At 47.6% G+C, this 27,652-nt stretch overlaps 1 protein-coding gene and 1 long non-coding RNA gene across 4 annotated transcripts in view; one reads left to right on the top strand and one right to left on the bottom strand.

Moving 5' to 3' along the window:
- Positions 1-16,971, top strand: part of LOC134459353 (protein FAM222A) — a 51,798-nt gene extending 34,827 nt beyond the window's left edge. For both annotated transcript variants that reach the window (XM_063211681.1, XM_063211680.1), the window contains one exon: positions 13,390-16,971. In XM_063211681.1, the coding sequence (XP_063067751.1) occupies positions 13,390-15,083 (1,694 nt within the window). In that variant the 3' untranslated portion in view covers positions 15,084-16,971. The remainder of the gene's footprint in view (positions 1-13,389) is intronic.
- A 3,906-nt stretch (positions 16,972-20,877) lies between these two features.
- LOC134460079 (uncharacterized) lies at positions 20,878-24,142 on the bottom strand. 2 transcript variants are annotated; one of them, XR_010036971.1, is made up of 3 exons: positions 23,650-24,142; positions 22,343-22,423; positions 20,878-21,539 (listed from the first exon to the last, which is right to left on the bottom strand). It is a non-coding gene; the product is annotated as an uncharacterized LOC134460079 (long non-coding RNA). The 2 variants fall into 2 exon arrangements; XR_010036972.1 differs by lacking the exon at positions 23,650-24,142 and adding an exon at positions 23,325-23,643.
- Positions 24,143-27,652: the final 3,510 nt, after the last annotated feature.

The raw sequence follows: 27,652 nt of genomic DNA, 5'->3' as shown, positions 1-27,652 counted from the left end.
GATCAGTCCATTGCCTGTATTAAAGGGACACTGTGCAGGAAATGGTCAAAAAAGGTATTGCAACTATGCTGCTTATTGGAATTGGGCTGCCCATTGCCAAATTTGATGTTTACATGAAAGTTTACTAAGTATTAAACACATATTTTCTAGTATTTTCCAAGTACAGTCATTTTTCCAGCTAAAAAAGGCTATTTTTGGAAATTCAAAATGGCGAACCATGGAGCAGATGCTGGTGGTAAGTATTCATGAAAAAGGTAACATTAGTGAATGGGCAGCATGAATTCTGGAAATAAACAACTAAAAATCTCACACAGTGTCCCTTTAAAGATGGACCAGTGGGCTGCCCCTTCTAAATAGTGGGCGGGGTTCTAAAGGTTCTAAACGAAACAACATTGGCAACATCAACAGCATTGGACCCTGAGGACTGGCGGCCTACCGGGAAAATGCCCTGTGTGCCTCATTACCAATCCATTCCTGACCTCTACCATTCTGGGCGCCTCCTTCGGCTTGTGCATGCGTGTGTGTGAGTGTGCGTGTGCGTGTGCGCGTGTGTGCCTGCGTATGTGCGCCTACGTGCGTGCGTGTGTGCATGTGTGTCATAGTCCCCTGACTAAGGTATGGGATTCGTGTCAGTTAGTATTAATGTCTGTTAATATTAATAAAGGTTGCCCCCCCGGGGGCCGTCTCTCAGTGTGAGATGATGAGGGGGTTTCAGGAAGGCAAGCCATGCATTGCATACTGCTGCAGATACTACTGTGCTGAGTGAGAGAGGGCTGTCATTGTTGTTGGCAGTGCTGGAGGTGGACTGTTGAGATTTTCACACAGACTACCATCAAACCATGCTTTACCAAGCCATGCTTTACTTGTTGTATGGTGTGTGTGTGTGTGTGTGTGTGTGTGTGTGTGTGTGTGTGTGTGTGTGTGTGTGTGTGTGTGTGTGTGTGTGTGTGTGTGTGTGTGTGTGCTGACTGAGTGCTGTCACTGTTGTTGGTTATTCTGGAGGTTGAGGTGAAATCACAGGGTTTCATTTTCATCTGTGGTGAAGATTTTTTTCATTGTTTGCTTGTATTGGAGCTATTCTGAGCTGAGATTGTAGAATTGTCTTTTTTCATACTACGATAACTACTGTAAGTGAAGGGTTCTCCATAGAACTATGTATATAGCTTAGCAGAGTTTCAATTGGTTTCTTTGTGTTTTTATGCTGGTTCAATGGGACGGTTTCAATCATTTCCCCACACTACCACCAAACTGCCACCAAACAAGCTTTACCTGCTGTGTGTGTGTGTGTGTGTGTGTGTGTGTGTGTGTGTGTGTGTGTGTGTGTGTGTGTGTGTGTGTGTGTGTGTGTGTGTGTGTGTGTGTGTGTGTGTGTGTGTGTGTGTGTGTGTGCGTGTGTGTGTGTGTGTGTGTATTTGCTGTTTGTGTGCGTGCGCGCATGCGCCCACGCCTGTCTGCGTTCATGTCTACGTGCAAGTGTGTTTGTGTGTTTGCACGCGCCCACCTGTCTGCGTGTGTGTGTGTGTGTGTGCGTGTGCGTCTGCGTCTGCGTCTGCGTGTGCATGTGCGTGGGTGCGCGTGTCACATAGGGAAAAACAATAGCAACTGAGTATTAGTGCCTGTGTGTGTGTGTGTGTGTGTGTGTGTGTGTGTGTGTGTGTGTGTGTGTGTGTGTGTGTGTGTGTGTGTGTGTGTGTGTGTGTGTGTGTGTGTGTGTGTGTGTGTGTGTTGTCTGCCTTGGCTGGCATTTCACATTTCAGACCCAGCAGCCAGCAGGCTCCCCTCCATCATCACATCCACAGAAGCTCCTGACGTTTCCTCAGTAGCCTCGTCCTCTTCCACTCCTCCTCCTCTCTCTATCCCCCTCTCCTCTCTCCCCTGTTCTCAATAGTGCTTTCCTCTTCCACCTCTCCCTCTCTCCCAACCCTCCTCTCCCGTGCTCTCTCCTGAGTTTAACACAGGAGAGTGTTCTCCACCACTTCTCTCTCACTCTGCTCCCCCCCTCCCCCTCACTATCCCTCGCTCTCAACTGTTCTCTTTTGGGAGTTGGTTAACCTGGAACCGCCGTTGGGCCTTTGGAGAAGGGTGGGGGGAGCGGAGTGTGGATAAAAGGATAGACTCACGCAGGGGCTTATCCTGTAACAGAAGACACAGGATGTGGAGGAAGGGAGGTGCTCACTGCTCCTCTTTTGTGTCAGTCACAGCGGTTGGATATTAGCTGTGCAGCGGGCGCTGACAGCTGCCCTAAAGCAGCAGTAGAATGTGGGAGGGGCCTGTTAATTGTATGGGTCTTAATCACTGACTATGGCGGCTTTAAGCCCCTGCCCCCCCCCCCCCCTCCCCCTCTTCTCTCTCTCTCTCTCTCTCTCTCTCTCTCTCTCTCTTCCTCTCTCCCCCTCTGTGTGTGTTGGTACAAGCTGTTGTCATGGCGACTAAATCCGGGGTTTTAATTGCATATTAATCACCTCCCCGAGTCAAGTGGGGCCTTGGGTGGTGTCGCTAATGCATCATGTAAGGGTTGGTTGGATGCTCCGAGAAAAAAAAAGAGATAGATGAGATATACAGAGGGAAAAACATAGAGAGAGAGAGAGAGAGAGAGAGAACTGAGAGAGAGAGAGAACTGAGAGAGAAAGAGATAAACACAGAGATAGAGAGCGGAAAAGGGGGAGAAATGTACAGAGAATGTGAGAGGAAGAGTGGAAAAAGCGAGGGGGCCCTGACTAAAAAAAGTGTAATCTCTCGATGAAAGCGTTCGGGTTATTGCCTCTGGGTGCGAGATAATCGCCCCCTAAACTGCCTGCCGCACAGTCACCCAGGCACATCTGTGTGGCCCAGATTTGATACGCTTCCAAGTTTTTCCTCTCTCTCTCTCTCTCTCTCTCTCTCTCTCTCTCTCTCTCTCTCTCTCTCTCTCTCTCTCTCTCTCTCTCTCTCTCTCTCTCTCTCTCTACCTCCCCCACCATAATTGCATTTGGATAAATTAGGAGCCCAGGCTGCTATCTGATTGCCTCTTATGATGAATCGACCCCCTCGTTGCGATGGTTTTGGTCGGATGAGCTCGGTCTATGTGTGTATCGTTCGGTTGGTCGATTGTTGCTTGTTGTAGCCCACTTCACTCAAGCATAGCGTGCTGATGATGAGCGTTTGCATTACGACTCCACCATGGTTCATCACGTGTGTCTGCGTTTGGATTTTTATCAAACCGTTACGGAGAAGTTCAGAGGTTGCCCGAGTCTGATTTTATAGATGAGCATACATCATAAAAAAATGCAGTGTAAGTTCAACTCTTCCAGTGTTCCTCTAGCAGGGTGGCCGCGGGTCCTTAAAAAGTCTTAAAAAGTCTTAAATTTAATTTTCGCCAAATAAGGCCTTGAAAAGTCTTATTTTGTCTTAAATTTTCACCCCAAATGTCTTAAATTTGTGGAGCTTAATTTAGGGAGGAATAATTATGTCAGCCATGTGATGAACTTCGCGACGGAAATCGGGAGTTGTAGCCATGTAGTGTAATTTAGAACGCATTATTGAATTTTATTTAGTGTTAAGTTTCATTGTGTATAGTTTTGTGTTTTCAAACGGCTACATTAATGTAAATAACCAATTGGTTTTTGTGCTTCATTTGAACCTGTGTATGATCTTGCGAGTTGGTCCTAATTTCATTTGGAAAATGATATTGAAAAGTCTTAAAATGTCTTAATTTTGACTTGCTAAAACCTGTAAACGCCGTGAGTTGGTCTTAATTTTATTTGGAAAATGGTATTGAAAAGTCTTAAAATGTCTTAATTTTGACTTGGTCAAACCTGTAGACACCCTGCTCTAGTCTAGAGTGTATTTGGTGCCAGATTACTCTCTAAGTGTTGAATTAACACTTTTTTTTTTACTGTGCGCTGACTACAGCAGGTCACCCGCAACTGGTCACCTGTGCATCTGTGTTTGATTTTGTCAAACCGCTGCGAAAAAACGTTCAGAGGTCGTCCAAACTCTCTCTTTATAGATGAGGCTTGCAGGGCTTGTTGTACTCTCTCTTTCTATCTCTCTCTCTCTCTCTCTCTCTCTCTCTCTCTCTCTCTCTCTCTCTCTCTCTCTCCCCTCCCTCTTTTGGTTAATCACTGATTAGTTCAAACGGCTCCAAAAAAAAAACCATGAGGTCTCGGTGACTCTGATCTGAAGGGTATTGCTTTTAAGCGTGACCATGGGAAAAAAGATTAGCCAGCTTACCGTGACTGAGAAAAACGTCGTGTGTGGGGATGGCTCTGGGCCAAGGTGCGAGATCATGGAGCCGAAGAAAGAGGGGAAAAAAACACGACCCGTCGTCTCCTCTGCCTTTTTATTGTTCGCCCCTTTCTTTTCGTCTTTTCTTTTTTTCATCCTGGTGTTTGTTTTGTTTTTCAAATCCACATTCAAACTCCCACACACACGTGCACACACACACACACACACACACGCGCACACACACACACACACACACACACACACACACACACACACACACACACACACACACACACACACACACACACACGCACACACGCACACACACACACACCTTCTATCTTTTATTTACATTCCTTGCCGTTCACTGAAAGGTAAGAACGAAGCATGACACGGATCAGACCGGTTGCACTCCCTCTCTTGCTCGCTCCCTCTCACGGGTCAGAAAGCAGTCGAAAGGGTGTCGAAAAACACCACCACCCTGTTAGCTCGACCGACCTGTCTGCTTGTGTGTTTTGTGCCAAAACCAACTCTTTGCTCAACTCTTTGATCACCCAGTCTGGAGGTGCCCTCCCCCTCAAACACACAGTGCATACACACACACACATAGTACAAACACACAGACACACAGACACACACACACATGCAGACACACACAGGTACACACAGGCACACGCACGCATGCACGCACACACACACACACACACACACACACACACACACACACACACACACACACACACACACACACACACACACACACACACACACACACACACACACACACCCTCGTCGCATACGTACGCTTGTACACTTTGGCTCATGTCAGCGGCCTACTTAAAAGAGTTCATTTGATTTCAGATTGTGTTGGCAGTTAATTAGCGGAGTTTTAATTGAGATTTTGCACTTATCTCTCCCTGCGGGGCCAAGCGTGGGAGGGTAGGGGGAGAGGGGAGGGGGAGGCACCCGTGATGGAAGTCGCCATTAGGAACAGGCGGGTGATTGAGAGCTCGACCTTTCCTTGCCTTGCCTTCCTTTGCCTTTCATTGCCTTGCCTCACCCAAACCGCAGCTCGTTGCGTTGCGTCGCGTGGCGTTGCGTCGTGTGTCACGCTCGCTGCCCAGCCTTTTCCCTGTGCCAAGCCCTCCGTGCCCTTCATCTGCTGAATGTGTCAGAGCGTAGCATGTGTGTGTGTGTAGTGTGTGTAGTGTGTGTGTGTGTGTAGTGTGTGTAGTGTGTGTAGTGTGTGTAGTGTGTGTGTTTTCGTGGTGGTATCCATACATACTATTTTTGTTTCCTCTGCTCATCACTCAGACAAGAATCAGCACAAGTTGTGTACCCATACATATATACATTAGTTACGTATGTGTAGTTAATGCAGAAGTTGTGTACTTATGTATATACATGTATGCATGCATGTACGCCCCAGTCCTTGTATGTGTGTCTATGTCTCTGTGTGTACGTATGTATGTGTGTTTCAAGTGTGTATATCGGCCTCTGTGTGTGTGTTTTTTGTGTGCACGAGTGTTTGCACATTTGTGTTTTTTTCTGCGCCCTTGGAGCTTGTGTATCCGCGCGTGTCCTCGACCGCTCCACCTCCTGTGTGCGGGAGGTGCAAGCAGCTTAGCGAAGAGAGAGAGAGGGAGAGAGGGAGAGAGGGAGTTACACAATGTAAATTTGTCAACTCCGCAGGCTGTCCTTGGCCTGGCCGGCTAGAGCCGCGGATAGAGCCACTAAGTGAGTAATGTTTTTTTTTTTTTAGTGCCGGATTTGCGTGAGCAGAAGGCTTCTCTCTGGCACGAAAGCCTGTCCCCCCCCACACACACACACACTCTCTCTGTCTCTCTCTCTCTCACACACACACACACACCACTATCCTTCCACTATCCTATCCAACCCTTCGCTATCCTCCAGTAACCGCCTGACTCTGTCCTTCCCGATACCCGCTCCGCAACTCTTTCCGATAGCGCTCCACTCTCCCTGGCTGGCTGGTTGTCTTGCTGGCTGTCAGGTTTCGGGTCTTAGCGTGGTTGGCGTGCGGGCGGTGGTGATTAAATGCTTAAGGTTAGAGTGCTAATTACCTCTCTGTGTCACTCCCCCCTCCCTTCCCTTCACGGAGAAGTAAGGAACCACACTGACTGAGCAGATTTCTGTTTTTCATCCTCCTCCTCCTTCTCCTGTTCTCTTCTCTTCTCTTCTCTTCTCTTCTCTTCTCTTCTCTTCTCTTCTCTTCTCTTCTCTTCTCTTCTCTTCTCTTCTCTTCTCTTCTCTTCTCTTCTCTTCTCTTCTCTTCTCTGCTCTTCTCTTCTCCTTGCCTTCATGCTGTTGCTGACTGTTCTGTATGTGTGTGTGGAGGAGAGGGGTGGTGGTTGGAGAGGTTGGAGGACTTGGAATTCAGCTATTCAGCTGTTTTTCTTTTTATCTGAATGTAAAAGTTCCACAGTGAGCACCAACCACTTTTTTTGTCCTGTCACACTGCAGCCCCATAAGCCCATTCCCCCTCATTGGGGGAAGCTAAACAGTGACAGGTCACACCTCACTGAATGTCGTGAAGTGAAAAAAAATAATAGAATAATAGTTTAAAAACTCTTTCATTGGCAGATCCTCCATCACACTTTTTTTCTTCCAGGTTAATTACTCCCACCACCACCACCACCACTATTAAACCCACCACCTTGACTATTCCTGTGCCTTTTTTCTCTCCTCATGAAATAGTTCACATTTGGGGGGCTGGTGGAAGCAAATTGGCAAAAGGTTCTTTGATTTCTGCGTCAGAGCAGATCTCGGAGGTGCCAACTGAAATGAAATGCTCCTCCAGAGAACGCTCTAAGTCAGTGGTTCTCAAGCTTTTTTTGAACAAACTCCCCCTTGGCCTCATCACAAGCCCTCCTTAGTATTAAAAAATGAAATGGACTAATGCCCCCCCAATGGCAGCTAAGCACCGCCCCCTCTCAGCTGTATTCTTCTCAACGACCCCCCCCCCCCCAAAGTTCTCTAATGCCCCCTAGGGGGCTGTACTGCCCCCGTTGCGAAACACTAGTCTAAGTGGTCGCCCTGCTGTGGAGGCCTTGAAAACACTGACTCCAGGCAGTCAGGCACTGCACCGCACTTTGAAATGCCATATTATAAACATATGGTTAGATGGAGGGATTCAGAAAGGAAAGGAAAAGATGAAATAGGCCAACGATGTGATGGATGCCAGGTATATTAGCATTTTCAGACATAACTTACACGCATTTCACACACACGTCACACACACACACGTCACACACACACACACACACGCACGCACGCACGCACGCACGCACGCACGCACGCACGCACGCACGCACGCACGCACACACGAACACACACACACACACACACACACACACACACACACACACACACACACACACACACACACACACACACACACACACACACACACACACACACACACACACACACACACACAGTGTGTTGAGTAGAAAACCTCCCTGTACACAACTGTTCTACATGACCAGTCAATCTAATAGTATAAAATATAATCCCCAGTCTTGATATTACTCATTTTTGTTGTGAAGGGTTGCTGTTTTTGGACGACATGGCATTTTTATTAGGTTGCCACACGTGAGTGACCAAGCCATCATGCGGAACCTTTGACAGTCCCCATTAGAGGGTTCCATTGTGCTCTTGCCTCTTGTCATCATCCTGAATCACGAAGGCCCCTTCAGTCCAGCCTTGGGGGTCTTGGAAGTTATTAGGAACAGCTGTGTATTAACTAACAGCCTCCCACTATCGGCTCCAGACACCACAGTCATCCTCTGACAGGCGAGTTTTTTTTTAAAATGTCAGTCCCTATCAGCCAACAACAAATTATGGTTTGTGTGCGCAAGGGCCTTGGCGATCAGGAGAGTAAACAGACACCCCTCCCAGAGTGGCGGAGAAGACTGAGGGTCAACGACGACGGATGGCATTAAAGACCAATCCTCAGCCACCCTCCGTCACCCTCTTTAATTGTCGGTTGGTCGGGTGGCACTGGCCTGCAATGCAATGAGGGGGGCTAGCGGGGGGGAGAGTAAACAGTCTCCCCTCTCAGAGTGGCAAACAAGACTGAGGGTCAACGATGGATGGCATTAAGGTCCCTCCACCCCCACCCGCTTCAGCTGTCGGTCGGGTTGCACTGGCTTGCAATGCAATGGTGGTGGTTTTGGTGTTTGGGGGGGGAGGCATGAAGCTTCGGGCTCTTTTGCACTTCTGAAGAAGAAGCCCCCTCATAATCCCTGGAATTTATGAGGCACGAAGGGGGCCTTTGAAGCTTTGAGCTAATGTCGAAGACGAATAGACGTTTGAAGTGTTTACCAAAATGGTAAAAACCCAATTTTCCAAGTCTGAAAAATAAAATATATATCAAATCAACATTAAAAATATATATAAAAAGTAGGGACGACGGAAATTGCCGGAGACTTAGGCAGGAAGGGAGGATAGCACAAGAGGAAAAGCGACTCAGCCTCATTTTTTTTGGAGGTGATTGCTTTGGTTCAGTCAAACTAGAAAAACTAAAATCCCTCAACAATAAAGTTCATTTTTTTACTTATTTAGTGTGACGTTTCGAGACCATGTTTTTGCTCCAGTCAAAAAAACACCCTCACTTCCTGTCTGTCTTACCAGTCGTTGTTTTTCTATAGCAAGCAGGCGACGATTTTTTTTTTCTGGAGCGTTCTTGTTGTTGTGGTAAATAAGACTGGATTTCCTCTCTTTCTTTTTTTTTTTCTCTCTCCGGGTTGCATACAGAATCAGCCAGCCATTCAGCCACGACATAGAGGCTCTCTCTCAACGCTGTTACTGCCCGCCCAGCTTTGCCCATATACCAGCAGTACCCCCACCGCCACCCCACCCCCACCCCACCCCACCCACACACACACACACACACACACACACACACACACACACACACACACACACACACACACCACCAACCACCCTCCAACCCCCTCCACCCCCCCGTCCTCCATTTTAAATACCCAATTTATTCCCTTTATGAGATGGATCTTGTAGATTGAATCATTTTCACAGTTGGAGGCTCACTGTAGGCCCGGGAATGAAATGAACTTCCAAATCAATCCTGATCGAGAACAAGCGAGAGCCGCCTCGCTGTGCATGCATGACTGAGAGAAAGGGAGAGTGAGAGAGAGAAAGAGAAAGAGAGAGAGAGAGAGAGAGAGTGAGAGAGAGAAAGAGAAAGAGAGAGAGAGAGAGAGAGAGAGCCCTCGTCAAAATGGGCTAGTTATTGGAAAAAAAAGAGAAATGAATTGTTTTGTTTGGGGGCAGTTTTGTATATGTATATTTTTTTTCTCCTTGCATTTTCCATCTGTGTGTCGTTTCTTTTTTTCTCACTCCTCCGTCTTCTGGATATGCCCATTGTGAAGGTTACAGTGGGTGGTTATTTTGGTTTGTGCTGACGACGAAGTAATCTAGCTTAATTTCGACACTTTTCTTTTTCTTTCTTTTTTTTCTGCTGTCAGGAAATCCATGAGCATGTCATTCCAAGATGGGTGGGTGAGGGGTGGATATGAGTATGTCTGCGTGTGTGTGTGTGTGGAGGGGGGTGGTGTGCAGAGAAAACGTTTCTACTGATTTATTACTCAAAAATGGAGGACTTTTTTTTTCTCTTCGTGTCTCGCGTCTCCTTTTGTTGCGGCGGGCTAAACGGGCATGAAATTGCCTGAATAATGTGCTTTAAATCCAATCTCTCTGTGTGTCCCTCCTGCCCTTCCGTACGGAGCCTGGATCTAAGTCCCCGTTGGAGATTGCTATTTTCCCTCCTTAGGGCTCCCAGGGCTTCCAGGGCCAGATTAGGCAACCAGGCAGCCAGCCGCACAGGTGTGGGATCTCGCCCATGTGTTGTCCTCTTGCCTCAACCAAACAAGTCACCCAGTGATTTGTGTGTGTGTGTGTGTGTGTGTGTATGTGTGTGTGTGTGTACAGTTGCGTATGTGTGTGCGTGTGTGCACAGTTGTGTGTGCGTGTGTGCACAGTTGTGTGTGTGTGTCTGTATGTGTTGTGTGCGCGTGTGTACAGTTACGTATGTGTGTGTGTGTGCGTGTGTTTGTGTGTGTGTGTGTGTGTGTGTGTGTGTGTACTTGTGTTAGCGTGGTAGTGGTAGAGAGAGCAATGGAAACAGGAGAGCACACAAGAGGGCCCCGCTAACTGCGAGCTAATCGATACGCCCATTCCTATACTCTGTCTCCTCTCAATAAGCTGTAACGACAGGCGGCGTGACATAACCAAGCTAAATTGGCATTTAAGACCCAGTGCGCTATCTATTTTTTTTACACACCCACAGCTTTTAATTCTCCACTATTTCTCGGCTCCTGTTTGTCCGATGCTTTAAGTTTGAAGACCATCAAAGGGAGAGGGAGAGGTTTTTTTTTTTGGAGGGGGGGTTGGTGTATATTTTTCTTTTCTTTTCTTGCAGAAAGTGCTACACAACTCAGCCCCTTCATCTCGTTCCTCCTGCTGAGATAATGGAGCAAATCAAATGTGCAATTGTGTTTCTTTGTTCGGCTGCTGTGCTGGGTTCTTCTCTCTCTCCTCTCTCCTCTCTTCCCCTCCACCCCATAACTCGGTCTGTGTGTGTGTGTGTGTGTGTGTGTGTGTGTGTGTGTGTGTGTGTGTGTGTGTGTGTGTGTGTGTGTGTGTGTGTGTGTGTGTGTGTGTGTGTGTGTCTGTGCTGCTGTGCCTGTGTGTGGTGTGCTGTGCTGTGAGTAAGTTGCACAGCCCTGAATGCCAATAATCCCACCACCACTGCAGGAAAATTGGCTTTTCTTTTCTCTGAGCGCTCGAAATCCAACCCCCCCACCACCATCATCACCCCCGCCACACACACACACACACACACACACCTCCCCAGTCCCCACCACACACACACACACACACACACACAGACACCTCCCTCCTCACCTCCTCCCTTCCCCTCTCTCTCTCTCTCTCTCGCTCTGCTCTCTTCTCCTCTCCTCTTTTCTCCTTCCTTGATTTCCCTGGGTAATCCAATTTTGCGCAGGGTAAAAAAAAGAAGAAGATAGAATTAATTTCATAATGCAGTGATCAAACATTGCCCGAGGTGTCTTCTTCCACAAAATGAGTTTTTAAAAAGATGCAGATGTCGGAGGATGAGTAGCCTCCTGAGGACAAGAAAAGAACCGGCAGAGAGCAGGGAGCGAGTGTGTGTGTGTGTGTGTGCGTGTGTCTGTGTGTGTCTCTGTGTGCATGTGCGTCTCTGTGTGCGTGTGTGTCTCTGTGTGCGTGTGTGTCTCTGTGTGCGTGTGTGTCTCTGTGTGCGTGTGCGTGTGCGTGTGCGTGTGTGCATGTGTGTGCGTGTGTGTGTGTGTGTGTGTGTGTGTGTGTGTGTGTGTGTGTGTGTGTAGCGTAGTGTGTGTGTCTGTGCGTGTGCATGTGTGTGTGGTATGCTAATGTTAGAGCAGCTTCTAATATCTCTATCCTTATTGGGCTATTTTTTCCTGTTCAACACTTTCAACTTATTCATTTTTCACACACACGCACATGGACACGCACACTCTCTCTCTCTCTCTCTCTCTCTCTCTCTCTCTCTCTCTCTCTCTCTCTCTCTCTTCTCTCTCTCTCTCTCTCTCTCTCTCTCTCTCTCCTCTCTCTCTCTCTCTCTCTCTCTCTCTCTCTCTCTCTCTCACACACACACACACACACACACACACACACACACACACACACACACACACACACACACACACACACACACACACACACACACACACACACACACACACACACACACACACACATACACAGTATTACTAATCACCGTTTTCCCCTTCTACTGAGACGACTGGTGGCCTCCAGAGTAGTCCTCAGTGAAACAGAACAAATGTCTCTGGCTGTTTATCATCTAGCATTCCTCCCTATTAAGCCTAAACTCTGGGCCGGGCCCCGCTATCTCCATTATATATGGCTGCCTTCATTGGACCCTCTGTGCGGTGCTCACTGTTATTGCTCCCCTGGTTTCTATGGTTCAACAAACCAATGAGCACAGCTACACACACGCACGCACGCACGCAAACACACACACACACGTACACACACAGGGCTATGCTTACACCCAAAGTCACAAAAAGACACACACACACACACACACGGCTACACACCCAAAGGTACAAAAAGACACAGACACACGCATAAACACACACACACACACACACACACACACACACACACACACACACACACACACACACACACACACACACACACACACACACACACACACACACACACACACACACACACACACACACACACACACACACACACACACAGGACATGAAGAAGAACAGCTCTCTGCTTTGTGAACAGTGATTCCTATAAATACGCGGCTGCTAATCCTGAGGAAATTGATCTCTAAGCCCATAATGTCCTGGTGATTACAGGCCTTCTTTGTGCGTTTCGGGGCGAAAGGCATATTTGAGTCGCTTCCCCCTCGTTTCAAGTCATTGTGCGTCCCATAATGAAATTCTTTAAATATCACAAAAGCAGCGGCTGTAAAATAAAATACAATTTTTTTTGTCGTCTGTATGTGCCCCACTTTCCTGTGTTTTTTTTCATTCTATTCGGGGAAATTGCCACCAAAAAAAGCTAAGCTAATCACTTGTCAAATGTACGGTGAGAAGGGTGTTGTTTGTGCTCCAACATCTTTGGTGCTCATGAAGACTCAAAAATAAAAGGAGCACTCGAAATATCCTTAATAATAAATGTTTCATAGTTTTTACATACATAGATTAAGTATTAGGGTGCAATGAGTGTGTCTGATTCTTGACCTAGAATCCAAGTGCTAAAAACTGGTCCCCTTGATGGCTGTTATCTCTATTGTATATTCCATCAGGATGGGTATTTAAAGTAGTGTAGTCATTTTTCCTTTTAAATATAATATACTGGTCTATCTGTCAATGCCTATCTGTCTGCCATTACACACCTATTATTCCAAAGGTCTGAATGTTCAACTGAGTTTTCTTTCCTCTTCTGATTTTAATATCTCTATGAGATGAGTTCAGCACACTCCCTGTCGTGATTGACCTGACCTTGTTATTCCTTAAATATTACACAGAACTGGGGGTTTCAACGTGGAAAATGTTTGGATTCTAATACGTATGTGTCTCTGTCTGATTCCAGGTGAGATGAGTTCCTCCTCGGCACATGGCCTGTCGCGCTACCCGACACCGGCCGAGCTGGACGCCTACGCGCGCAAGATGGCCGACAGCCCGCTCTCCATCAAGATCTTCCCCACCAACATCCGGGTGCCGCAGCACAAGCAGATCGGGCGCACCGTCAACGGCCTGGACACCACGGGCCAGCGCTACAGCCCCTATTCCCAGCCTTACTCCGGAGGGTACCAGGGCCTGCTAGCAGTGGTCCGGACGCCCTCCGTGACCAGCAGCAACACCAACACTAGCAGTGGTAGTGGAAGCGGCGCTACTAAAGGCGTGTTGAAGAACTCAGAGGGAAAGCGCACCAAGCTGTCCCCGTCGCACATCGCCGTGGCGCCCTACGCGCCCCCGGCCAATAGCGCCATGGCCAACCGGCTCCGGCACAAGGCCTATAGCCTGGCACACTGTGGCAAGCCCCTGGAGGTGGCCAACATCCCGGCGCCACCACACAACGTCATCATGGCTGCGGCCTCGGTGGTGCCTGTTTCGGGTACAGGTCAGGCCCTGTCCACCCTCGGTGGCTCCCTGTCGTCGGAGCTGCCGGTACAGAATCTATTGAGGCACATGGGCAGGCCGTCCTTACACGTGCCCCACCATGCCCAAGGGCTGCAGCCGCTAGGAGAGGCCCAGACCTCCTCCTCAAGCCCGGCTCTCCAGGCTGCCACTGCCTCTAGTGTTCTTGGTGGACATGGGTGTAAATCAACCACCGCCACAGACTCTACTGGTTACCCGCTGGCTGCCCCGCCTCCGCCTCACAGCGGGCTGGCCTATTCAGGAGCCGTGTTGCCCATGCAGAGTGCAGAGACCACCACAGCCACCGGGGGCCAGTACATGGACAGTGTTGACTACACACTGTGGCAGCAGCACAAACAGCACAAGCATCAACAACAACAACAACAACAGCATCATCAACAACAACAGCATTACCACCAGGGGGCACTGCGGATGTACGGGGCCAACAGCGGAGGAGGGGCGGTGGTCAGCCGCTCCCCAGAAACCTGCGTCCCTCAGCTGGCTTTCCGTGGCGGCGTGGTTGCCACCAGCAGTGGTGGTGGTGCTCTGGGCTCTGGCTCCTTTGAGCGTCTGGGCTCCTCGCCCCTACACTGCCCGGCCATGCATGGTGAGTTCTCGGTGGGGCAGTTCTTCGCGCCGCCCTGGAACAGTGTCCTCGCCACCCCGGACAGTGACTCTTACTCCAACCCTCTGGAGCTTCCTCTGGGCTCCACCATGGCCACCGCGACTACCAGAGACATGGTGGGTCTCTCCCACCATCACCACCACCATCACAACCACCTCAACCACCACCAGGCCCATCATGGGCTGCCACAGCACTTCTGCTCCGACGGCAGAGGAGGCGCTGCTGCTGCTGCTGCCATGGGCTTGTGTTGCAGCGCCGCCATGGTTGGTCCTTCGAGCCGGACCCTGTGCCACGCCTCGGTGCTCAGCAGCAGCCTGCAGTCTCTGGAGTGCCTGATCAGCGAGATCCATCCTCCCTGCATCAAGGAGCGCATGCTGGGGAGAGGCTACGAGGCCGTGGCCGGGTCCCTGGGTATGATGACGACGGCGACAGCCATGGGCACTCCTGGCGCTCCACTGCTCCTGGACCACACGCAGCAGCAGCAGCAGCCCACGCACATCCAGCTTCCTGTCTTCAGATAAAGTCAAAGGTGAAAGGTCAAAGGGTGAAGAAGTAGGATATTGGAGACGATGGTGACAAGAAGACACTGGACTTATGGCACGTGTCAATGCAAGATGGGGAAATTAAGGGGAGAAACAAAAGCAGCAGAAGTGATAGTGTGTTGGACAAGTTGTGTGATTTTCACTGGTGTAAGGGCTGACCGCGTGGAGCAAGACATTGCGAAAGGTCATGGCCAATGAAACTGACAATGAAAGCCGGTGTGGCATTGTTTTTGCATTGTGCTTGTCATTCCTAAGAACTGGACCAAGCAAACAAAAAGGGGTTTGCTGCCATTTGCCTGATATATTTTTTTTGGTCGGTCAAACTTCAGGACCAACAGGGATTGTTTTTGTTTCAATTTTTCTTGTCACTGTACTCCATTAGATTATTTTCGTTTGCATTTGAGATGACACAGTAGTTGCCAGGAGATATTACCTACCCCTGATGAAGGCTGCCAAAAAGAAACAAGTCTTGGGAAGACCTAATTTGAGGGTGGTAAACGTGATGAGACGGATAGATCTGAACATCGGCATAGCAGTGGTTAAACTGGACCGCTAGCTAGCTAGTTAGCACATCTGTCATTTGCTTACATTCATTTACGGGTTTTTTGCAGAAATGCAAATGAACAAATGTGTGCTGGTCAGCTAGCTCACCCTGTGGTACTTATACGCTAGGAGCGCTAGCTATGCTAGGACTTCAGATCTACTCAGTTGCTTCAACCACAGCACTGCCTTCAACTTAGGGCAACGTAGACAATTTTCTTCTTAACTGCCCCTGTTTAGCTGTATGTCATTGTCAGGTCGACGTGGTTTAACTTAAAATAAATAAAAACTGTATGTCCGTAGAGACAGATTTGATATTGAAAATGGTACTATAATCATAATAATTATGATGTACAATTGCACTGCTATGAGCATAGCAACTGACGATGAAGAAGAACGATTGGAGGAGAAGGTTTTGGGGGGAAGGGTCACACAAAAAAGATGTATTTAAAAAAAACTTGAAAACTTGAATTTTTTGTCCCCCTCAAATAAGCTGTTTTATTGTATGTTAACGTTATTTTTTGGAATCATTTCAGGCTGCTAATGAGCAAAAGTATTTAAGAAATTATTTGACTTTTATGTTCAGAATTTTCTTTATTGTTTTTGTTCCTGTGACAAAAGAGAGGGGGTGTGAAGGAGATTTCTGCTTTCAGGCCCCAGATGTACGTATGTAAGTTAAGAATGTTGTCTGTGTACGGTGCAGTTATTCCTGAAACACACTGCTGTTATTGAATGTGAGTGTGTGTGTGTGTGTGTGTGTGTGTGTTAGAGATGGCCAAGTTGGTAAACAGACATGCATCATCTGTCTAACATCCCTCTTGAGATTCTCTCATTCAGCTTACAAACATTTAGGGGACGAAAGAGAGAGAATGGACAAAAACCTTTTTGCCCATTGTGGTTTTACGTTTTAAAATAATAATAATAATATTTATTATTAAAGTAACAAAATTTTAGTCGCCATATCGCTTTTTATTATTGCTGTTATGTCTGGGACACACAAGGCCATGTGATGCATTCCCTCGTGTTTTCTTTTTCTTTTCATGTGTTAGTTCTCTTTTATTTGTGTGTGTGGATTTTGAGATTTATTTTCCAGTTTCTATTGAGGAATGATGTGTTTTGTTTTCTTTCTTTCTTTTTTTAAAGACATGGTACACAATGGGCTAGATTATATGAAGTGCAATTATACTGTCAAACTAACAGCCCCTCCCCCCCCTCTCCTCTGCACCTGCTCTTTCAACAGTTCTATTGACATTCTATTTACAAGTGTATGGCTCCTTCTCCAAGCATACTTCCTTATCATGATTAAGATTGTCAAATAAAAATCTAATTTAGGGATGGTTTTTTTCTATACCCAAAGTCTGGCTGTGTATTATTTTGATATCTCTGACAACCTCATTTCATGTCTGAGTTATACGGACTGAGCTGAGGGGGCCTCTCTAACTATGAGCAATATGCAGCACCTCATCTCCATTGCATAACATTCATCTTCCAGGCGGAAAATCCTTTATAAACATCATTAGCATTTCTTACCAGCGCACACAATTTTAACCCCCCCCCCCCCCTCCTATCTAGGCTAATCAGTTCAGCAGTTTGGGATTGTTTGATTTCGATCAGAGAGCACTTCATGCTACATTAGCAGGGATGTCTGGAATTGGCGCATAATGGAGAGAGAAGAAGTATTACCTCGGTTCAGCTCCATGCTGTAGATCTACTGTGTGTGTGTGTGTGTGTGGGAGAGAAAGAGAGAGAGAGAGAGAGAGAGAGAGAGAGAGAGAGAAATGAAACTCGTGCCCGCTATCCCGTAGGCTGCTAGTACGGGGGCAGGTTCAAAGCCTCTTCGGGGGTGGTTCTGCCTTGCTATTTCATGTTACAGGAATAAGATGAAAGTAGTCAAGCCTTTTGTACAAAGCCGGGTTGTGTGTGTGTGTGCGTAAAAAAAAAATGGGGGGGGGAAAAAACGTCAAACCAATCTTCTTCGGCTCAGGCTCAGGCAGCCGGTTGGTTCTTTGGGCCTGGTGGCGTATCTGATGAATACCACTGATAATGTGTTTTGTCTGCCTCTCCCCCCTCTCACATGGTGGTTTGGAGAGCAGATGAGATGACCCACTAACCCTCTCCATCCCTCTCCGCTATTGAATTTCCCAACCAGGGCTGGACTGGGACCAGTAAACGGCCTGGGGAATTTTTTTGGGCGTGTAGGCCTAGGCCAGCCCCGGCCCTCACAGTCTCTGTAATTCTATGATGACTGTCTCGGTCCGTAGTCTGTATTAAATATGGAACAATGATCATCTTTTGGTGGGCAAGTCTCCAAAGGCAAACAACAACAACAACAACAGAAACAACAGCATTGGCCTCAGAGGACTGTTGGTCCACCGGGACAAAGTCCAGCCCTGTTCCCATCAAATAAAGCAGGGGGGGGGGGGGGGGGGGCTGGGTCGGGTGGGGTTGGAGGATGGGGATGGGGATGGGGATGGAAATTGTAATTAACATGTGAACCGAAATGATGCAGCGTGGCTTCAACCCCCCCCCCCCCTCACTCAAACACATACACAGACAACCCCCCCCCCCCCCAAAAATAATCATGAAAACAAAAACCTTGCCATCTGCCAAAAGGACCTAACATCGTAAGCATTTCCCTCTATTATTGCCTGGCTGTGTTATCAAATGGATCTGGGGGTGGTGAGCTTGGGCTGAGCCAAGCCTGTCATGGATGTGGAGTATAGAGGGCCCTGTGGGCAGATGAGCGAGAGAGAGCCTAACTCTGATACTCTCTGTGGGCAGACCCTGGAGCCTGTGTCTGCCTGATCCCCTCTGCTAAGGGCCCTGGGGGACGGAGGCTAATCAGCTTTCACTGTGACCCGAGCTAGCACACACAGCCCAGCGCGCGCGCACACACACTCACACAACTCTGCTCTGCTCCTCCTCAGGCACTTTTTTATCCGCTCTTCTTCAAGGGCATCGGGAGTGAACCAGCCGGGGCGAGTGCAGGATAGACAGGAGGGGAGCCAAATGCCAAACCCTGTCCGTCAGCTCTCTCGCTATAGTTTTGCTCTAAAAAGGAACGGAAAAGGGAGGTGTGTGTGTGTGTGTGTGTGTGTGTTTGTGCGTGCGAGCGAGCGAGCGAGCGAGCGAGCGAGTGAGTGTGTGAGAGAGAGAGAGAGAGAGAGAGAGGGAGAGAGAGAGAGAGAGAGAGAGAGAGAGAGAGAGAGAGAGAGAGATAGAGAGAGAATGAGAGCGAGAGAGAGATTGCCCCTGAGTGTCCAGGATAAATCAGTAAATGGACGATATACAGTAGCCTATGCGTTTTTCATAGCGCGCCATCAAGGGTCACATCTTACAATAGCAGCCTTTCCATTTGGTCATCAGCTGTAATCACCTGCTCGCCCGGGCAAGGAGCAGGGGATTTTTACGGTTTCTTTAGAGAGGCTAAAAGCTCTGGCCAATTTTCTTGTTGTGATTTTAGAAAATGGAGGCATCAGCAACGGGCACCTCATAACAATAGTTACAACGCCTCCATTCTGAAATCGTAACAGCAAAATTGGCCACAGCGTCCTCTGTTCCGGGAAAGCATTTTATTACAGGAGTAGGGAGCCGGGAGTGTTTTGTATACAGTCATTTTTTATGATTATTTATAGTTATACTGTACTGAATGTCTGTGTTGGAGGCTAGGGGGCTTTAGTTTCCTTTCGGTCTTGAAGAAAGTCATATATATGGAAATGGGGATCTATAAGGCTTTCTCTCCCTCTTCCCCCCCAAACCCTCCCGCCCGCCGTTCTGGATTTGCGCATGAAAAATCGCCCAGTCTCCGCAGGTTCAAATGTTGGAATACATTACTGTTAATGTATGAATTATCCAGTTATTGGAGAACAGAGGGCCCTTCGCCAGCGCTGCGCCGCCGCAGCAGAAGCTCTGGGACATCCGGAGTATGGTGGTGATTATCTAGTGCCCTGAACTTGCCCCCGACCGCTCTTACCTTCTCCCCGCTGAAAGGGCAGCTGTGCGGCGGGTGGGGAGAGATTGAATAGCTTTATATGCACTTCCAGCCAGCCACACATGGACAAACTGTGCTGTTACACGGACCGTTTCAGATTAGGCTTTCACGTCACAACCGCCCCGTATAGGCGCACTCTTTATAAACCAAGTCACCTCTGTCTGTCTGCCTGACTTTTTTCTGTCTGCCTGTGTATCCTCTCTGTCAGACCTTGACAACGCTTGAAGAATAATCACCATAATTACTTTGACATGAACGCAATTAGATTTAAGGACAGATAACATCATGTCCACGGCACAAAAAATATACAGATGTAGGCTATCAAGATGTGACGGTACTTTTTTGATCATATTGTCTTTTGAAGACTACTGAACCTGACCAGGTTGAAAAGAAAGGGATTTTGCAACATTGTATATAAACCTTTTTTTTGTTTTTGATCATATCTGGCTAACATTGTACAAAGACAATACAAACAAAGCATGAATATCTCTCGTTAGCCAGGAAATCTCCCCTTGACCCTTACGGAAGGAAAATATATTTTTGAATATATGAAATGAAAATATATTATAATATACTACAATATATTGTTTGCCAATATATCGTTTTATATTGTACAGCAGTATATTGCGCAATATAAAGTGATATATTTTGCGGTATACGAGAATATAGACATTATTGCCGTTTTCGTATATTGACTTATGTATTGCATTATACTGTGAAATATATTGTTGGATATATGGAATTATATCCCATATAGTATATGACTTATTGATAAATCATATATTGATTTATGTATTGTATTATACTGTACAATATATTGTTGCATATATTGAATTATACCCCATAGTATATGGCTTATTGATGAATCATATATTGATTTATGTATTGCATTATACTGTACAGTATATTACTGCATATATGGNATTATACCCCATAATATATGGCTTATTGATGAATCATATACTGATTAATGTATTGCATTATACTGTACAGTATATTACTGCATATATTGAATTATATCCCATAATATATGGCTTATTGATGAATCATATATTGATTTATGTATTGCATTATACTGTAAAGTATACTGTTGCATATATTGGATTATATCCCATAGTATATGGCTTATTAATTAAATCATATATTGACTTATGTATTGCATTACACTACACAATATACTGTAACATACTTTATACAAGGCATTTATGAAGTAATGTAATTACAACAATGACCAAACATCAATTCAATTCATTCAACTGTTGACATTGGTTTATTAAAAACATGAAACCAACCGACCCTTTAACACCACCGCTCACACATGCAGAGACAGAGGGGCAGACAGGCAGGGAAACGACTTGACAACGACACCGGCCAACAGGCCAAATACTGGTGAAACTTGCCTGTGGCCAGTAACAATTTCAGTCTCCCACTTTGGCCAGTAACTTGTACTTAATGAAAAAGCAGAAATATTCTAAAAAAAAAAAACAAATAAAACAAAACAAAAAAACCCAAATAAAACAAAAAGAAAACAAAACAAAAACTGTGGCTGTGGCCGGTAAGCGAAACACCTCACATAAAGCACTGGCACACATGCACGCGTGCACACACACGCGCACACACACAAACACATACGCGTGCCCGCGCCCACACACACACACCCGCGCGCGCGCGCGCACACACACACACACACACCTTCAGATATATTTTTTTTAAAAAGAAAAGAAAGTGAAGGTGAATTCAGGGGCAGACCGCCCGCAGCCTCAGTCACTCAAGGTCAACAAGAGGGCTCATAGGCCTGTCCATGGACTTATTTTTCTCTTGGTGAAGCAGTTCACAGATTCTTTTATTTAGCGACATCCGGATCTCCCCCATCCTCGCACCTGGATGTGCCTGAGCAACAGCATCTGCAAAAGTAAAGTAAAAAGAATGTTAACTCTCTAACCCATTGAAACTTGAAGGGTATGCCACTAGTTTGGGGCCAAATACACCGTTGGTTCATGAAGGGTTTTATTTTTCATGTTAAGCATTGTGTTACATTCTCATACTCCTTCCTTTCAATAGTCTGAAACAAGTGCCCAACATTGCCCAGCTTTGTAAACCCAGGTCAATGATTTTAACCACATTTAGCCCAATGAACCCTTGAATGTAACATGTTACATCAGCAAGTTTCACACATTCAATGTGCAGTTAATAATGTAGCTCAAGTAAACTCTAAATCTGGATGTCCTAACCCACTGCCCCTGACCAATCCAGTCCAGACACCCCAACCACCCCCCCCCGACACCGCACACACACACAGCTCAGTACACCCCCCCCCACACACACACACACACACACACCGTCCTACAACCAACCACACCTTCACCCTGCAATAAATAACTAGGTTACATCCATTCCATAATTAACATAAAAATAATAAAAACAGGGATACATTCATGTCTACATATCCCCCTCCCAACTTTTACCCTAGCTTCCATCCCCACCAGCAGTACCAACACTAGCTGCAGAGGTCCATTTTGTCCCACTCAATCTCTCTTATTCCCGGTTTATTCAGTAGCTTGATTGAATGAGGTATAAAGGATTTTTTTAAACGATTATATTTGCACCAAGGGAGTCTGAACCTCCTCCCAAAGTTCAGATAGATGTATTCCCCATTTAGTGCATGATCACCAGTGAGTGAGCATAGTAAAGGCACAGTATTGCTTACCATTTCAAGTACTGGAATGCACACCAGTCCATGTGACTATTTTTTCCTCCAGACCATCGCTGCATACCTCTTCAGCAACCTCTGCAAAAAAAAGTTAAAAGAGCAACAGAAAATTAACATTCACTCACACACTTAACCTTAAATAGGCACAAGGATACCCACCAAGCCCATCACTTCTATATCATTGTCAGAATTGTGAGCTAAATCTGGGGGGGGGGGAGTTCGGTAGACTGGTGGAACTACAGCATTCTAGCTCGCAGTGGCAGAGCGTCATAGTGGCACTCTGTGTCTCGTCCCGACAACAGGGAAGATAAGACATTGAAATCGCAGCAGCCAGCATCGTTAACAGTTGCACGTCTGTTCTTGGCACGAAGGCACTCTTTTATGAAGATGATGAAGCGAAGGAAGACTTAAACTCATGCATGTAACTGGCGAGAATGAATTCCGATGAACAAGAATGACTCGCGCATTCGTTTAAGAGTAAACATGAACACCAACATGACTCAATGAATGCAATTGCTGTGAGCAAAGCAAACCCCGAACTATCACAGAGTAGCCGAAGACAACGACGTGTAGGCTACCGTTTTGAAATTCACCAATTTGACGACAAGGCTTCGTTAACCTCTAACAATAGCTCTACAAGAACGGGACAGTGCAGTTAGTTCGTGAGCAAGTTACTCAAAAAACCTATTGATGTTACCACAATGGGAAAACCGAAGCAGCAACAGCTATGCTTTACCAAAAATAATGCAGGACATTGCCTCGTTTTACTATACTGTAGTGCCCATTTTTTAAGCAAGTTAGCGATGTGCATTTAGATCTTGTCGCACTTCACTTCTGCTTTGATTCCCTTGCGTTAGCCGAGTAAGCTAGGCGGCTAATTAACTGAGGCCTGGCTTTCTAGGCTGACGTTGGGGCTCAGCAGTATTAGCCAGATAGATGTTGCTAACGTTCTCTGACAAGCCAAATAAAGTGGGCTCACCTGAAATTGACCACTACAACCATATAATATCGACCCAAGTATTACGTTTACGTTTTCAAGATGTGTAGAACCAGACCTACTGTCAATGAGAACTACACACCATTTCGACAACGCAAATATCGCTAGTAGTAAGCTTACAATAGCTTGGTAGCGCGGGAAATTCAAAAAAAATAACGTATTTCTAGTCCTTGGGGGAAAAAATGAACAAACATCCAACTTCGATAACCACTTGGCTAAACTTTGCACATCAACCACTGTAGACGTTTCAGACTATATGCTTGTGTATTTATGTTAACAAATTAACAAACTTCTCTTTATAACTTACCTCGAGACGGCTGGTTGGTTTGTGTCACTGTGGTGGGGAGTCTGGCTGGCGACACTGTGGAGCTAAAATCCGGACCGCGCTCGAGCCGAGACGGCTCTCTCGCCACTTTAGCTTCAGGTTGTGACGACGTGACGTAGGCGCGTCATACGTGATATGAGAGCTGAGATGATTCAATCAGAGACTCCTGTATATTGATCAATATATTATTATATATGGCCATATATGGTCCACCTAAAATGACTTTATAATGTCGAGTAAATGTCCAATGTCGTGCAAAATGTGCTTGCTGAACTAAAAACATCAAGAAATACAGACTGAATAGTAGAATACAGTTTTGTTTTGCCAGCCATATATTTTAAAATATATGGATCAATATATAGTAATATGTTGTTCAATAATATATTGCTATATATTTTCAAATATATGAGCGTGTTTGTGATATATTGTGATATATTTTCTAATGTATTGCAGTATAAATTGTAGTATATTGCAGTATATTTTCCTTCCGTAAGGGGAAGTATGGAGGGACTGTGCATGTGTATACATTAGAGAGAGAGAGAGAGAGAGAGAGAGAGAGAGAGAGAGAGAGAGAGAGAGAGAGAGAGAGAGAGAGAGAGAGAGAGAGAGAGAGAGAGATGGGACGTCGTCTATGTCTTTGATTCACAGTTTTTTTTCCTCTCCATTTCTCCTCATCTCCTTTTTTTTCCAAATCCGCCTGCTCTCTTGATGTCTTCTCCTTGATCAGGGCTGGAGATTGGAGGTAAAGGCAGACAGGAGGAAGGTTTGGGGTGGGGTAGAGTAGAGGAGAGGAGAGGAGAGGAGAGGGAGGGAGGGAGACAGGAGAGGAGGGCGAGAGGAGGCTGGTTCTGTCTAAGCACTTGGGCATATCAGCTGCGCCTTTAATTATACAGCAGCCTCCGTCTGCTCCATCGGCCCTAATCAGCTCCCTGCTAATAACAGAGGAGATGAGTGCATGTGGCAGAGAGGAGAGGATGGAAGGGGACAGGAGGGGAGGAGAGGAGAGGATAGGAGGGTTGGAGAGGAAAGGAGACGAGGAGAGGAGGGGAGAGGAGAGGAGAAAAGAGAAGAGCAGGAGAGGAGGGGGGAAGTGAGGATAGGAGAGGGGAAACGAGAGGAGAGGAGATGAGGGTATGTGGCGGAGTGGAGAGTAGAGTGGGGAGGAGATGGAGAGGAGAGGAGATGGAGAGGAGAGGAGAGGAGAGGCCTAGCTAGCATGAGCATCACCACCAGCAATGAAAGAGGAGGAGGAGGAGCTGGGGGAATAGAAAAGGATGATGAGGTAGATGAAAAGGCGAAAGAAGAGGAGGAGGAGGAGGAGGAGGAAGTGGCTGTTGCCTCTGCCACACACAACTGACTCTGAATTTGAATCTGATCTGAACAGGCTGGGCCACGCGGGGCATCTGTGTGTGCGTGCGTGCGTGCGTGCATGTGTGTGTGCCCCCGCAGTTAGCTTTCTCCAAGCGTCTTGCCTTGTGCAATGACTGGAGCCCCCCTCTGATTTATGTTGTTGCTTCAGCTCAACAAGGGGCTCTTTTATGACGCCGATCAGCCGCACAATGAAACCCCTTGTGGGGGCCACGGGCCATGGGGAGAGAGGAGAGCGCTGGAAGTGGTAGTGATGGGGAGAGAGAGGAGAGGAGGGGAGGGGTGCTAGAAGGGGTAGTGATGGGGAGAGAGAGGAGAGGTGCTAGAAGGGGTAGTGATGGGGAGAGAGGAGAGGACGGGAGGGGTGCTAGAAGGGGTAGTGATGGGGAGAGAGGAGAGGAGGGGAGGGGTACTGGAAGTGGTAGTGATGGGGAGAGAGAGGAGAGGTGCTAGAAGGGGTAGTGATGGGGAGAGGAGAGGAGGGGTACTGGTAGTGATGGGGAGAGAGGAGAGGAGGGGAGGAGTGTTGGGGATGGATGATGGGGAGAGAGACAGAGTAGGGGGGAATAGGGTTGGTGGGCAGATGGGGAGTGTGTGTTGGGTGAATTGTAGAGAGGGGAGCGCTGGAGGAGGTGGTGGGGAGACAGGGCAGTGTGTGCTGGGATGGGCGATGGGGAGAAAGGAGGTCCTGGAAGTGGTTGAAGTGAGGAGAGGGAAAGTGCTGGGATGGGATGGGAGTGGTGGGGAGAAGAGAGTATGTGTTGGGTGGTTGGGAGAGATGGGGGTGATGGAAGTGCTGATGAGAGAGAGAGAGGGGAGGGGGGGGTGTGTGCTGGGATGGGATGATGGTGATGGGGAGAGGGGAATGAGTACGCTGGGATGGGGTGGTAATGGAGGCCTGGGGAGAGGTGTGCGGGTGAGGGAACTGGGAGTTGTGGTGATAGGGAGACAGGGGAGTGTGCGCTGGGATGGGGTGGTGGTGAAGGTGGACGGGTGGGTGGGGGTGGGGGGTGTGTCTGAAGAACCATTCTGGGAACGTCGACTACACCTGGGGATGAGCAGCGCCCTTGCACAGACCACCCCCCACACACACACACACACCTTCCTCCTCATACCACCCCGCCCCCCCGCCTCCAAAAGCCCCATCCAGCCGCCAACCAACCCAGTCCCTGCTGAGCCAGCCTCTCTCATGCCAGTTAAATGTCAACCTGAATATTCCGACAGCACTTCACAAGTGGAGCGCCAATGACTGTGATCTATAGGCAAGCGCAAGGCAAGGGCGTGCACGCACACATGCACACACACACGCACGCACACACGCAGAATCAGTCAGTGAGCCGCATGGCCGTCGCATATCACACACACATACATGCACACGCAAGCAGTGGTGTAGTCTACGTAGAACGCGGGTATACGGAGTATACCCACTTCAAAATTTCAGGGATTTCAGTATACCCACTTACAATTGATTATTTTGAATAGCACAAATATATACAGTATACCCACTTCAAAAAATGCTCAAATATACAGTATACCCACCACAAAAAAGTAGACTACACCACTGCACGCAAGCACTCACACACACGCACGCACGCACACACACACAGATATCAAGCACATACACAGACAAACAGACGCACACACGACAGTATCAAGCAAGCAAGCAAGCAGTACACACACACACACACACACACACACACACACACACACACCAAGCAAGCAAGCAGTACACACACACACACGGCACAGACAGTCTCCTGCAAGACCAGACATACCACACTACCCTAGCTAGTAGCTAGTATTGCCCCAAGGAAGTAGTGGAGGGGGTGGCAGCCAGAAAGGGGTCAGTTGTTCCGGGCCGTGTGAGAGAGGGGGAGCCAAGACACGGAACCCCATTACATTGTATGTATTGGGTTTGGGGCCCTTACAGATGAATTTGTCCAAGGCCCCTGCTATAAGCTGTCAGCCACCCTGCTTAGTAGTGCCACACGGCTCTTCAAAGGGAGGAAGAGGGGGCTGACAGAATGTTCTCCCTGTTGGCTGAGCCTCTGGCCAGATTTGTGGAGCGGAGCGGAGAGGAGCCTTTGGTGCGGTGCGGAGCGGGCAGCTGTGGAGATAAAGCGGCAGGATTAGTGGGGAGAGCGGGGCCTGCGTGGCTCTGGCTCTGCTCACTCGCTCGCTCGTTCGTTCGCTCGCAGCAGCTCACGGCTCACGTTCAGGGGGCGGCAGAGGCAGGGCCCTCTGGGGAGGTGGGAGAGGAGGGTCTGTGTTAGGATAGAATGTGTGTGTATGTGTGTGCTATGAGGGTGAGTGCACGTGTGTGTGTGTGTGTGTGTGTGTGTGTGTGTGTGTGTGTGTGTGTGTGTGTGTGTGTGTGTGTGTGTGTGTGTGTGTGTGTGTGTGTGTGTGTGTGTGGGGGGGTAGGTAGTATGGAGTGAATGTGTGTGTGTCTAGCGCATATCTGTCTTCGCCAGCAAAGGGGCCAGGCTGAGAACAGCAGACAGGTTTGCCAGGAGAGAAAAAAAAAATCCACAACACACGCCGCTCTGTTCAGAGGACAGAGAAGAGAGGAACATCCAACATTATCACTCTCTCCTTTCTTCCCCTTCTTTCCTGG

The sequence above is a fragment of the Engraulis encrasicolus genome, chromosome 12 (genome assembly GCF_034702125.1).
Source record: "Engraulis encrasicolus isolate BLACKSEA-1 chromosome 12, IST_EnEncr_1.0, whole genome shotgun sequence".
Classification (NCBI taxonomy): domain Eukaryota; kingdom Metazoa; phylum Chordata; class Actinopteri; order Clupeiformes; family Engraulidae; genus Engraulis; species Engraulis encrasicolus.
This window is presented reverse-complemented; position numbering and strand designations above follow the sequence as displayed.